At 60.5% G+C, this 14,010-nt stretch overlaps 1 protein-coding gene across 1 annotated transcript in view; it reads right to left on the minus strand.

Moving 5' to 3' along the window:
- RAD54L (RAD54 like) overlaps nucleotides 1-12,631 on the minus strand; it is a 24,605-nt gene extending 11,974 nt beyond the window's left edge. The window contains exons 1-8 of the mRNA XM_044674822.1: nucleotides 12,591-12,631; nucleotides 11,712-11,769; nucleotides 11,470-11,556; nucleotides 9,839-9,958; nucleotides 6,325-6,385; nucleotides 5,286-5,421; nucleotides 4,920-5,087; nucleotides 4,102-4,820 (exon numbers count right to left, since the gene is read on the minus strand). Of these exons, the coding sequence (XP_044530757.1) occupies nucleotides 4,102-4,820; nucleotides 4,920-5,087; nucleotides 5,286-5,421; nucleotides 6,325-6,385; nucleotides 9,839-9,958; nucleotides 11,470-11,556; nucleotides 11,712-11,769; nucleotides 12,591-12,631 (1,390 nt within the window). The remainder of the gene's footprint in view (nucleotides 1-4,101; nucleotides 4,821-4,919; nucleotides 5,088-5,285; nucleotides 5,422-6,324; nucleotides 6,386-9,838; nucleotides 9,959-11,469; nucleotides 11,557-11,711; nucleotides 11,770-12,590) is intronic.
- Nucleotides 12,632-14,010: the final 1,379 nt, after the last annotated feature.

Below are 14,010 nucleotides of genomic sequence, written 5' to 3' on the forward strand. Positions count from 1 at the left end.
CAGACAAGGGCAGCCCCAGCCCCCACCTCTCAGGGAAAGAGAAAGAGAACAATAGAGGGACAGAGTGGGAGATAGAGAGAGAGGAAGGGAGAAAGGGAGGGAGAGAGAGGAAGGGAGAGAGAGGGAGGGAGGGAGAGAGGAAGTGAGAGAGAGGGAGGGAGAGGAGGGAGGGAGAGAGAGAAAGAGGAAGGGAGGGAGGGAGAGAGGAAGTGAGAGAGAGGGAAGGAGGGAGAGAGAAAGAGGAAGGGAGGGAGGGAGAGAGAAGTGAGAGAGAGGGAAGGAGGGAGGGAGAGAGAGAGGTGGGCAAGGTACATGGATGGTGGAGCTTCAGATGACACCCCACTGAGGGGCGCCCACTTTTTAGCCCCCATCTTCCAAATGGTTCACTGGCTCCAGAAACAAAACCTTGCCAGGGTCACGTTAGGCACATTCTTAGCCCTCCACAGATCAGGCCAGGAACTGGCAGACACGGGACCTTCAGGACTTCACTGGTCAAGATCTAAACACAAGCCTGCTTCCCAGTCGGGCTCCTCTCTGCTAAGTGGGCTTGCTGGCTGGCGGTCCTGCCTACCTCTGGCCCAGGCCATCCCACACCCTTCCTTCTCGTGGCCGCCTCGCCCCGTAGAATCCACAGAGGTCCTCTCCCACCCCAGCTCGGCCTGGCCCCCTCCTCCCGGCAGTGAGCCTCCCTCCCTGGAATCACTGCGGGGAATCTGGGTGATTCTCCGGGTACAAGTCATCTCCCAACTGTCTTGACCCTTAGAGGCAGGGTGCTTGGCTCTCGTCTCCCCCTCCTGGATGCCAACGCCTCAGAGCAGGCTCCATCTGCAGTCAAAGGGCCACGGCTAAGATCTGCCCAGAAAGGCTGGGACTGACCCGAGACGCGGGGCCTAAGGAGCCAGAGCGGCAGGTGGATGAGGCTGGCAGACCCGGAGGGAGCCGAGGCAGTCACAGCTCCTCCCCAAAGGGCTGAGGAGATGAGGCTGGGGGGCTCCATTCCAGGCAAAGCACATCAGCTCCTTTATAAAGCCAGTCAAGTCAGTGTAGCCAGAGCCAGCCTTAGAGATCATCTCGTCCAAACCTTCCTGTTACAGCCAGGCACACAGGCCCCGGAAAATGCCCTGTCCAAGGTCCCATGGGTGCAGCCAGTTTAGCAAGGCAGGATTCAAACCCAGGCCCGCTGATTCTGAATCAAAGCAAAGGGGGGCGCCCTCCCTCCTTCCCGAGGCGGCCCTTCCCCTGCCACTCTCACTGTTCAGGACTTCGTGGCCTCTCCTGCTTCCACCCACGGCTCTGGGGTTGGGCAGAACAAGGCTGGCCCTGACCTCGTCCTGAAGGTCTTCTACCATCCGCCTCTCAGATATTCCAGGCCCTCCTCCAGCCTAGCCTTAAAGGCCTCTAGGAAGGCCGGCTCTCCTCGTTCGGCCCAGCCCTAGCCGGGCCACCCACCCGGCTGCCCTGCGATTCCTGCGGCTCTCCCAGGAGACATCCATGGCCAGGCTGGACAGCCCTGCCAGCCCCCCTTCCCGAGGCCGAGCCCTTGTTGTTACCATGGCAAATCCCGCCCTGTTCTCTGCCTGCATCCCCGGCCTCCTCTCCTCTTGCCTGGACGACCACAATAGCTTCCGAGCCGGCCTCCCAGCCTTTGGCCAGACAGATCTCACCACATCCCCGACCTCGGTCACCTCCCCAACCCACAGCCACGAGCCTGGGGCCTCACTGCCCATCAGCAGGCTCCTGTGCCCGGTCCAGACTCACACCACTGCCCTCCCTCCTCCCCTGCCCCTCCCAGCACTGGGGGGGGCCCTCTGCCAGGGTTGCCTCCCACCCACCTCCCACCACTGGCCAGACCCATCACTCCCTTGTTTGAATACTCTGAAGGCTCTGGGTTCCCGCCTAGGAGGCAGCACCCACTTCAGATGGCGAGGCCCGGTGAGCGGGACCTCCTGGGCCTCACCCAGCGCCCCCTCCCGCTCCTGTCTGCCATGCGGTGCCGGCTTCCCTGAGAAGCCACCAGCCCCTGCCCGCCCCCAGAATACCGGCCTGCCTCACCTCACACCCACCCCGACAGGTCTGTCCACTGAAACCCACCCGAGCCCTGGCGTGGCTTCTCCAGGCAGCTCACTGCCCCTCCTCCAGCCACTGACCCTCAGCCTGGCCTGTTAGACCGTTTGCTCCACAGAGGCAGGGCCTGGCCTCCCCCCTCCTGGACATCTGCCCAGTGAGATGCCTCCATTCGACTCTCCCTGCTCCCAGGACAGCCAGGGCCCATGGCTCCTGCGAGGCTGCCCTTTGGGGGTGGCGAGGACGGCCTCCTCGGGGGCAGCACCCGGCAGGCAGTGCCAGTCGGGATATCGGGAAGGGGATCAGTGTGGCACCTCCTCTGTGATGGCACCCACACGAGGCTCCAGCCCAGCCTTCCCGACCTGAGGACCGGGGGGAGGACCCGCAGAAGCCTCCTCTCTCCCAGCCCCCCCAGCGCCTGAGGGCTGTGCCCGGCCCCTCCGCCCAGACGCCCGACGCGCGCCATCTCTAAAGGTGCGCCATCACGGCCGGCCCATAACCTTCCTCCCTCATTGGCTGCAGCAGCCGAGAAAGGCCCAAAGGGCTGGCTCCCAGCTGGCAGCGGCCCCGGCTCAGGGCCCAGATGCCCGAGCCAAGGGCCTTCTCTGCCTCTGTGTCTCCCCGAGCCGGGCAGCTTCACCACCACCGTGAGGCCAGGGCGAGGGCTCCGTCCAGCCGTGCCTGGAGGGAAGCGAACACCAAGTTTCCTGGCGTCGGAAAGAAGACCACCGGCTGTCCCCTTTGGGGTCTCGGAGCCCCAACCACAAGGCGACGCTCCACGCTAAGGCCAGCCAACTGCCCTAAGTGAGCTCTGCGCTTCCGAGCCTCCTCGGACGGGCCACCTTCTCTTCGTCCTGCCCAAACCCTGGTCCTCTCTGCCGCCTCCCCGACTCCGGCCCCGGGGTCTTCTGATCACCCCTGCCCTGGCTCTAAAGTCCAAGCCCCCAACGGCCGTGTGAAAAACCTCCCCAAATCAGTAATAATTAAAGAAGTACAAATTAAAACAACTCTGAGGTACCCCCTCACACCGTCCATTTGGCCAAGAGCCCGGAAAAATAAAACCGCCAATGCTGGAGGGGCCGTGGGCCGACGGGCCTCCCGGGGCAGGGTGGGTGGTGCTGGGAAGAGGCCCCGCCACGGTGGGGAGCCGTTTGGGGCGAGACACCCCCAGGGGCACCGACCCCACAGAGAGCAAAGGGAGAGGAGAGGGGCCCACGGGTGACACGCGGACGGCAGCTCTCTTCAGGAAGGCGGAGGGACACTGAGGGGAGGCTGATGTTATAAATAAAATGAATCTGGAGGCTTATTGCTAGATGGACAGACACTGATTAAAACAGAGACACACAGAGAGGTTTCAGCCTTTCACATGGGGCAAAGATCCAGCTTCCCATTCCAGCCGGCTCACAGCTCGCCGGAGGTCGAGATGAGGCGGAGCTCAGAGAAAGCCTCCAGGCCAGCGGCAGGTGCGGGAAACCAGGAGCCCCTCCCTCCCTGCCCTCTCGTGTCGGGGACCCAGGTGTCCGGCCAGACCCGCCACCTGACCCGCCACGAGGCTGCTCGGGATCTGAGGGCCCTAAATAATCAGCGCCCACAACACCGAATGGCTGAACCAGCTACACTCTGTGAACGGGAGCCAGAGCAAGGGACGCTCCCAGGCTGTGCAATATTCGCTCCATGAACCTCAGACCTCGGTGGCATCAGGCTTAGTTGGGACCTGCCTGTGGCTTTTGTTTTAAACGCTTAACATCTGTCTTAGAATCAATACTAAGTATCAGCTCCGAGGCAGAACAGTGATACAGGCTAGGCTATGGGGATCAAGTGACTTGCCCAGGGTCACACAGCTAGGAAGTGTCTGAGGCCACATTTGAACTCAAGACCTCCCATCCCTAGGCCTGGTTCTCCATCCCCTGAGCCACCCACTGAAACTTTCTTGAAAGCAGTCATCTAGCCTGCCTATAGGAATGGGGAGCGGGGTACCCCCATCTTGAGGCAGCCCCTTCCACTGGAGACCCTCTTGGAGAGGGTGTTCCTTCTGACCGCCAGCCTCTACTGGCCTCTCTGCCCCTTGACAGCTCCTAGTTCTGCCCTCCACAGGAGGCCCTTCAGACACTCTGGTAGCCAGAGGGAGGACGTGGCCTGTGACTGGGCAGAGCGAAAACCCCCGAGTAAATGTAAAGAGCAGAAGCAGCTCCAGCTCTCCCACAGGCCCTCCCACAGGCCCTCCCACGGGCTCTGGCACGGGCTCTCCCACAGGCCCTCCCACAGGCCCTCCCACAGGCTCTGGCACGGGCTCTCCCACAGGCCCTCCCACAGGTTCTCCCACGGGCACTGGCACAGGCTCTCCCACAGGCTCTCCCACAGGCCCTCCCACAGGTTCTCCCACAGGTTCTCCCACGGGCACTGGCACAGGCTCTCCCACAGGCTCTCCCACAGGCCCTCCCACAGGCTCTCCCACAGGCCCTCCCACAGGCCCTCCCACAGGCTCTCCCACAGGCCCTCCCACAGGCTCTCCTACAGGCCCTCCCACGGGCTCTCCCAAGGGCACTGGCACAGGCTCTCCCACAGGCCCTTCCACAGGCTCTCCCACAGGCCCTCCCACGGGCTCTCCTACAGGCCCTCCCACAGGCCCTCCCACAGGCTCTCCCAAGGGCACTGGCACGGGCTCTCCCATAGGCTCTCCCACGGGCCCTCCCACAGGCTCTCCCACAGGCCCTCCCACAGGCCCTCCCATGGGCGCTGGCGTGCTGCCCTCTGCTCTGAGCTAAGGTGGGGTGGCCTCTGCTCACCCTGCAGGCGGCACAGAGCAGAACAGGCGGGCACGCCGGCAGGACCCCCCATCCTGTGTCCTTGCTCACTTGAAGACACCATCGCGCCGCCCCCCCGGGGTCTCCTCATCCCCACGCACGGATCCTCCTCCAGCAGCAGCCTTCCTCGCCCTCCCGCCTCCCCGCGGCACCCGCGAGCCCCCTACGAGTGAGCCTCCCCAGGCTGGCACCACCCGGTCATTCCTGTCCTGATCCTTCCTGGGCAAGTGCCAGGGACGCAGGGAAGGTCAGGCCGGTCGCCTCCCTCCCAGAGCCGCGAGAGCCCCCCTGGAGGACGAAGGAAAGGACGCCGGCCCGGGACAAACACCGGCCAGGGCAAAGGCCAGGCCCTCCCCGGCCCCGGCAGGTCAGAGAGCTGAGGCCGAGCACGGCCACGGCCTCCTCCTGTTCACTCACCTGTCGAGCTTCAGCTGGTCGTGGGCGCTCAGGGGGGGCGGCTCATACAGAACCAGAGCTCCTTCCTCTAGTGGGTCGTGGAGGGCGTGCCGGAGCCCTGCCCGCTTGATGCCCAAGGCCCGGAGGCCCAGAGGACCTGTGGACAATCGGGCGTCAGCAACTCTGCAGGGGGGTTTCCTGGGGGGGGGCTTCTCTCTGTTTCTGATCCCCGATATTCACACACTGTACCCCACCTCATACTGCCTTCCTGCCAGTTAGCGCATGCAGCGTTCAGCAGCCGTAGCCCCCACCTCTCTTACCTCCCACCTTGGAATCAGTGCTGTGTATCAGTCAGGGCTAAGCAGGGGGGCTGAGCTGGCCAGGGTCAGGATCTGAGGCCACACTGGAACCCAGGACCTCCTGTCTCCAGGCCCGGCTCTCTCGGCCGAGTGCCTATAGCTCGGCTTGTGTTTGGTGGCTCTGCTCTCCCCAGGCCTCTCTCTCTGCCTCGTATTCCCGGCCCTGCCATTCCCCTGCCCTCACGCCCTCCTGATGGGGCCAAGGATGCCCGAGGGCTTGAGGAGGATGGCAGCGCCGCTGCCCAGGCCATCAGCCTTCTCTGCACCTAGAGATGTCCTGGGATGGCTGCTGGCCCCAACGTCGCCTAACCCTGGGGGAGGGGGAGCGTCCATGGGAGAGGGGGGCCAGGAGGGGGGGCGCACAGCCGCAGGCCTCTAGGAGTGGGATGTAGGCATCGTAACCCCGTATCACAAATGAGGAAACTGAGGTCCCAAGAGGCAGTGGAGGGGTTGAGCGAGAGTCCAAGCCCAGCTGGGGTCTGCCTGGGGAACCCCGTCTGCCCCCCGCTTCTGCCCCAGGACAGGCAGGACCCCTGTGCATTAACACCTGCCCTCTGTGGGCCCCCAGCCCCGACAGAAGCAGGAGACCGGGGTTGGCCCCCCCCCCTCAGCAGCCGTAGCTGCAGCCCTCCAGGCCTGGACACCACTCACTTCCTTTACAAGAGCCCAAGTGCCCCCCCACCCCCCGTTCTCCCTCTCACCTTGGTAGTTGGGGATGGGGACTTTGAAAGGCTTCGACAAGATGCTCCGGATAAAGGCCTCCTGGAGGGGGAAGACAAGCAGCCGACATGAGCACCCGGCCAGGGAAATGCTTTTGTGGCTCGGCTGGCCGGGGCGGGGGACGGAGCTCAGATGCAGCCTCGGACACTCGGGCGCCGAGGGACCTTACTGCCGCCTGCCTCAGTTTCTCTTCTGTAAAATGGAGACGAGGGCGGCACGTCGCTCCCGGGGTTGTTGTATGCCTCGAAGGACAACGTTCATAGAGGATTCTACGAACCGTAAAGCACCTCCTAAGGGTAGCTGCTATTGTTCTCTCTGAAACTTCTTAATGAAGCCATCCCGATGGCCGCCTGCCCTTTCCCCGGGCCCCCACGCTGGCAAGGGGCTACGTTTACATGCCACCCTCGAGGGGCGTCCGGGGGGCATTCCCGGGGGGGCTGCTTCTCCAGGAGCGCCGCCCTGGCCTCTGCCATGAGGGGCCCAGGAAGGGCCGAGGCTCGGCCTCCCATGGGGTGTCTCTGGGCAGCATGACGGTCACCTTCCCCCACACAAGAAGGAATCCGGTGGCTTTGCCTGACCTCTGGCCCCGCTCGCGTTTCCATTTCTTTGTTTTTTGGTGGCGGGGGTGGGGGGGGGGACGCACGGGGGAGCCGGGCAAGAGAAGCCCACGTCTTGGACCCCCACCCTGGCCCCATACCCAGTTCTCGGGCCCAGCCAAGGAGCCTCCTCGGGAGGAGCGGTGGGGCAGGCCCATAAACCTCCTTAACCAGCGTGCACGGCTGGGGTAACGGGATCCTCCGCCCCTGCCGGCCGGGCTTTGGCACATCAATGACCACCCTTTGCCCCAAGACACAGATTTTTCGCCGGAACCAGGTGGAGCCGGTCCAGGAGCGTCAGCTCCAGACGAGGGCCTGGCTCTGGGCCCACCCTGACCCCCGGGGCAATGACAATAGCTGGCGAAGCGGCTCTCTGCCTGGGCACGGAAGCCAGCGGCCTGGGAGAAGGGGGGGCAGATGCCCCGGAGTGCTTTTTAAGGAGAATGAAGGATGGTCCGGGGTGCTAATAGAAAAAAAGCTCCTCCGGCTTGCGGGGAGCTGCGGAGCGGCCACAGAGGAATTCTGCCTTTGTGCGCTCCGGCAGGCGCCTGCTTTTCTGCTTTCCATGAATTTCCAGTGAGCTAATGCATTTTAAATGGCTGCTGCAAAGTCATGAATATATTTCGCTAAGGAGGTGGAAGGGGAGGGGGAGGCCCGCAGCCCCCCAGAATGAACATGATGGCTAAGATTGTGGACAGCACCGAGGGAGGGGAGGGGCGCCCATCCCTTCCAATCTGGCCACTGGCCGCGTTTCCCATCAGGCTGGCGGGGGGCAAAGGGGTCCCCAGCCCAGGTCCAGGGCTTCGGCTGGCCCCTCGGGAGGTGGTTCTTCCACCCACACAGATTTGGGGTCCTTCTGACCAAGGGACGCTGTCTGAGAGGTGCTGAAGCCCCCTCCCTCCCCGCCCTCTGGCCAAGCCATGTGGGTGCCCTCCAGGGTCCTGCTAGAGGACGCAGTACCAAGCGTGTGGAGAGCATGCCAGGCCTTGTGCCCGGTGCCGGAGACCAGGGCAAACGCGAGGCGGCCCCTGCCCACAAGGAGCCTACCAGAGCACACAGAGTCAATGCAGGGACCCTAAGATGGGGGGAGGCAGGGAAGGTCTTTTAAAACAGGTACGCACAGAAGAAAAGCAACTTGAGGCAGACACAATTGGGGATGCAGACTTGAAACTACCACACCAATGCAACTATCAACAATATGGAAATAGGTCTTGATGGATGACACATGTTAAAACCAGTGGAAATGCGTGTCGGCTATTGGGAGGGGAGGTGGGGGGGGGTTGATGGGGAACGTAAGAGCATGAATCATGTAACCATGATAACTTTTCTAAAAAATAAATATTATTAAATGTTAAAAAAAAAAAAAAAAGCAGGTGGGACTTGAGCTGAGGTTCACTCCAGGTGGGTCAAAGGTCTCAAGAGGCAGAAACGTGAAAGGAAGGCATTCAGCAAAGATCAAGAGGTGGGAAATGGGCTGCCACGCACCCAGAACCCTGGGGAGGCCCATCTGGCTGAATCCAAGTGCACGAGGCGACGATTGATAAACCTGGAAAGGCCGGGGAGAGCCCGCCTGGGGATGGAGCATCTGCACTACACCCCAAGGCAAGGGTCCCCACCTTTATCAGCCCTCCAACCTCTGCTCAGCAGAGAAAGGAAACCTCAGAAGACTCACTTCAAAGGGACTACGGCATCTTCCCTAAATCTGACCCGGAGGAAGGGAAAGATGGGGCAGAGGCAGGCCAGGGCCAAGAGATGTCAGTGGAGAAAAGGGGGTGGTTTAGAGCTACAATGGACAAGGCAGGGCAAGAGCTTGGCTCTCTGGGAGGGGGCGAGGGAGAGGCGGGGGGGCAAGCCTGGAGACACCTGCTGAGGGGGACCGGCCGAGCATGGCGCTCTGGGGAACGATGACGACGGTGCCAAGGAGCCCACCTGAGGAGAACCTGGAAAGGGAAGGCCTGAAGGAGGGGCAGCTGGCAGCCTCTGCAGAGAGGCCAAGGAGGATGCGGCCTGACAAAGGGGTGATGGCAGGAGGAGGCAATGGAGAATTCTTCAGGGAGGACAGGGGGTCGGGAGGAGGCTGGAGGACAACCCTCGGGGGCAACTTCCTCCTTGAGCAGCTCAGCGGGACAGAGGTGGGAGGCAGAAGGAATGAGACTTGGGGTCTAAAAAAAGACGGCCACGGAAGGGGCAGAGACAAGGGACCAAAAGTCTTGTCAGTGTGGTCACATCTGACCCTTCACGACCCCATCTGGGGCTCTCTTGGCAGAGATACTGGAGTGGTTCTGCCTTTGCCTTCTACAACTCATTATAGATGAGGAAACTGAGGCCAATGAGGTTAAGTGACTTGCCCAGGATCACACAGCCAGCAAGTGTCTGCAGCCGGATTTGAACTCGAGTTTTCCTGACTCCAGACCTTGTGCCCTAGCCACCACACCCTCAGGAGTCTAGGACTGATTAACTCAAGGATCAATACTGCAAAGGGAGGTAAGTGAGGCCGGACAGGGCAATGGCTTTAGGAAAGGCCAAGGAAGGAGAGAGCTGGCAGGACAGTTCTGGACAGTGGAGCTGCAGCCTTCGTGGCAAAGTGCTTGGGCAGTCCTGGGGTGGCAGTCCTCCCCCACACCCAGCTGGGCCAGCCACCGGCCCTCCCCACACACCCTTTCTGCGAGGAGAGAGGAGAAAGCCCGAAGTCTTCCAAGCTGGGAGAGCCGTCCAAGGTCACGCAGGGAAGCCAAAATCCAGCCGAGAAGGCCCAGGTCTAGCCCTGACTGCCCACGAAACTATAGGACGTGGCAGCCGGTGGCCAGGCTGCTGGATGGCTGGGAGGCCAAGTCAGGACCCCAGAGCCTCACAAGCGGCCCCTCGTCCATCAGCCCCCTTAGGCGGCCTCTTAACTCACATGTTGGCTGCTGTCCAGGCAGTGTGGCCGATTGGTCACCTGAGTCAGGGGCTTCCGAAAAGGTGACCAGAAGCACTCTGGGCCTCCAGCCTCGCCGCTTGATTTCCGCCTCTTGGGAGTCTAGGAGAGAGAATGGAAGCCCCGGCCAGGGCCAATGTGTGACACATGTTGGGGAAGCAGGGCTGGGGGGAAGTGACAAATTGGGGGAGTGGGGCCTGCGCAGGGGCAGGCGGGATGGGCGCTGGTGAGACCTATGCTCAGAAAGAGGAGCTGAGGGCCTGGGTTCTCGGGGCCCCTGAGTGCTTCCACTCACGCCCCACGATCCCTTTGAGCAAGGGCCAACCGGACTGCTGTAAAAACCCTGCCTTTCCAGCCTCGCTGGCCAAGACTGCCTTTCCCACATGCTGACCCAAGCCCAGCTACTCTCTCAGTTCCCACCTCAGAGCCTTTGCATTAGCTCTTCCCTGTGTCTGGCAGGCACTCCCTCCTCCCCTCTGCCTCTGAGATGGCCTCATCTCTCCCAGCTGGCCTCGGATTCAGCACCCGAGTTCTCCATCTTCTCCTGTCTCGGAGGTCATCAGCTCCGCTCTTGAGCCTTCTAGCCTGTGCCCAACCCTGTGCCCAGCACCGAAGAGGGGAAGGAGGGAAGCATTGGAGTGCACTGAGGCCCCCTGGGCTTTGCCAAGGCCGCGTCATCTGGGCTCGCTCGTCACACGCTCCAAAGGCTCTCCCGAGTTGGGCTCGCGGCGCCCCATCTCCCCTCCCCCGGCCCTCTTCACCAAGGCTGACCCTCCTGTCACCCTGCTCAGTCACGAACCTTTTTCTTTTTAAACCCCAACTTCTGAGTATTGGTTCTAAGCCAGAGGAGCAGCAGGGCTGGGCAATGAGTTTAAATGACTCACCCAGGGTCACGCAGTGTCTGAGGCCAGATTTGAACCCAGGACCTCCGGACCCCAGGCCTGGCAATCTATCCTTCACTCCCTAATCTTTAATCCTGCCCACAAACACTTCCATGTATTATTCTTCCTCGTCCCCGCTATCTCTCCGCTCGTGGCATCTCTCCTGCAAGGCTGCTGCTTTCTCCTCTCCCTGCCGCTGGCTCCCGGCCTCCCCCTTTGGCCCAAGCTGCCCATGACCTTTGGGGTTTAATAAGTGCTTACTGGCCAAAAGCTACAATTAAAGTCGAGCTCTTCTGACTCCCATCCACCAGGGCTTTTCAGAAATAAAATCCCATTTTTTCCTGGCATGAGGAGCTCCATTTCCTGACTCCAGGCATCTCCACTGTGTCCCGTCTGGCATGCTCTCCCTCTTAACCTTTGCTCTCTGCTGTGCCAGCATCCCCATGAAAGCCCTCCTTTCTACCAGAGACCCTTCCCCATCCTCTTTTATCCCAAGGCCCTCTGTCTACTCCGATTTCTCCTGCCTGTAGCTCATCTGGACAAACGTGGCAGTCTGCACATTGAGAGCTTCTTGAGGGTAGAGTCTGTCCTTTGCCCTTCTCTGTACCCCCAGTGCCGAGTACCAGGCCTGGCACAAAGGAAGCACTTAAATTATGGCCTGAATTTTCTGACTCTCAAACTAGGTGGCCTGAGGCACCCCTTGGGAGAGGGGAACAAAGGCGCTGGCCTTACCGCCGTCTCCGGATGCCAGTCTTCCTCATCAGAGGCGCTGCCCTCCGACTTCCTCTTGGCAAGCTGGCTTGGTGCCAGGCTCCTCCTCTGCAAGAAGGAAAGGGCAGAGCTATGGCCAGGGGTCCAGTTCCTGCCCAAGGCCCCCCTAAGCCAAGGGCACCTCGATGACTTCAGACAGCTGGAGGAAGCAGCAGCTACCTGCGCATCTGCTACGTACCATCCTGACTCCCAGCAGGGCGGACCCTCAGGTCCCCATGGATCCGGCAGCCTGGAGAATCCTGGGTGGGGGGGGAGCTGGGCCTACAAGAAGGGACAGCAAAGAGGGGGGCTGGCAAGGCGCACAACCTGCAAAGGAGAAGGGCATCTGGGCACAGGCAGATAAAGGTTAAGGGGAGGAAATGGGAAGACCCTTAAAGTTAGCAGTCGGTGAGTCGGTGGATAGAGCACCAGGCCTGGAGACAGGTCCTGGGATCAACTCCAACCTCACACTTCCTAGCTGTGTGACTCTGGGCAAGTCACTTAACCCCCATTGTTCAGCCCTTCTCACACTTCTTAGAATTGATACTATTATTATTATTTTTTTTTTAAACTCTTTTTTCTGTCTTGGAATCAATACCAGGTATTGGTTCTAAGGCAGAAGAGTAGTAAGGGCTAGGCAATGGGGGTTAAGTGACTTGTCCAGGGTCACACAGCTAGGACGTGTCTGAGGTCAGATTTAAACCCAGAACCTCCCATCTCTGGGCCTGACTCTGAATCCACTGGGCCACCCAGCTGCCCCCAAACTGATACTATTATTAAGTCCAAGACAAAAGGGAAGTGTTTAAAAAAAGAAAAGAACGCACAGGCAGTAATTAGAGGCAAGGCTTGAACCCCCATTTTCTGACTGCAAAACCGATGCTCCTGGGCGCCTCCTCTGCCTGGATCCCTTTCCAGGTCTCACTGGCAGAGCCCAGGTATCCCCTGAAGTGCCGTCACAAGTCCTCATTTCCCTCGATCCCGTCTCCCCCGGAGAACTCATTAGCTCCCATCTCTAAACACTGGGCTCTGGGGCCTACTTAGCTGAGCTCACTCACCACCCCGAGGCTCAAAAGTCCAAGTGCCGCCTGGCAAGTTCAGCCTACAAGTCCTGACAGCGCCTCAAGCCTGGCTGCTGTTCGGTCATGTCGGACTCTCCGTGACCCCATCTGGGGCTTTCTTGGCCAAGATGCCGGATGGCTTTGCCATGTCTTTCTCCGGCTCATTTGACAAATGAGGGGAAATAAGAAGGATGAAGTGACTTGGCCAGGGTCACACCAATAATAAATATCTTGAGCTGGATTTGAATTCAGGAAGATGGTCTCCCTGACTCCAGGCCTGGCACTCTCTCCAACTAGCCTGTCTCAAACTTAGCAAGTCTCAAACCAAACTTAATCTCTTTCCCCATAAACCCTTCTCATCCTCTCCCTTCACTAGGTCCCTCATCTCTCAGGCTTACAACCCAAGAGTCACGATGGACTCCTCACCATCTCTCACCCCACCTGCCCAGCCCCATCCAAGCTGGTGATTTCATTTCTGCAGCATTTCTCGAATCCACCCCTTCTCTCCTCTGACACTGCCTCTACCTTGGGAAAGGCCCCCATCATCTCATCTCAGGCTGGACTACTGAAAGAGCCTGAGGGTCGGTCTCTCTCCACTCCAGCCACTAAAGTGATTTTCCTAAAGCCCAGGTCTTACCTTGTCATCCCTCACTCTATACACTCCACTGGCTCCCTATGGCCTCTAAGAGCAAATACAAAATCCTTGATTTGGCTTCCTAAGCCCTTCATCCTCTAGCCCCTTCTCCCTGGCCAGTCTTCTCACACCTTCTTCCCCACAGGGACTCTTCCACCCAGTGATACTGGCCTCCAATCTGTTGCAGGCACAGGACCCTCCATTTCCAGACTCAGGGCATTTTCTCAGGCTGGGGCTCCGGTCAGAAGCACCCTCCCTACACCTCCTTGTTTCCTTCAAGTCTAGGGTCCCCGACTTATCCTGCATTTGTCCTGCGCGTCCACTGGGTTTGTATGTTGTCCCCCTCCCCCAATTAGAGGGGCCCCTGGAGGGCAGGGCCTGGCTTTGCCTCCCTTAATCCCATCCCTGGCACACAGCAGGCACTTAATCAGTGCTGGTGGACCGCCTTCCAGCCTGCCTCCTCCAAAGAGGGTCCTTCACACAGACCAGGGCCTAGGGCTTGGGAGCGGGGGACACCGGACAAGGGTTCGAATCCCACCTCCAACCCATACCAGCTGGGTGTCAGGCCCTTCTCCCTCTCCCGGCTTCAGTTTCCCCGGCTGTAAAATGCGCCCGCAGTCCCAGCCGATGACTGCCTTCGGTCCTGGTCCCAGATCTGACTCTAGTCTGTCCCGCTCCTACCACGGTCTCACTCCACCCGCGCTTCCGCCCCCGAAACCCGAAGCCGAACCTCCAGTTTCTTAGTTATAGCTCCTCACTGGCCGTAATCCCGCCGGCGTCCGAATTCCCGCCCCCGCTGAGCCCGGCCAATCGGGAGGCGACTCTCCCAGC

Source organism: Gracilinanus agilis, chromosome 4, assembly GCF_016433145.1.
Source record: "Gracilinanus agilis isolate LMUSP501 chromosome 4, AgileGrace, whole genome shotgun sequence".
Taxonomy (NCBI): domain Eukaryota; kingdom Metazoa; phylum Chordata; class Mammalia; order Didelphimorphia; family Didelphidae; genus Gracilinanus; species Gracilinanus agilis.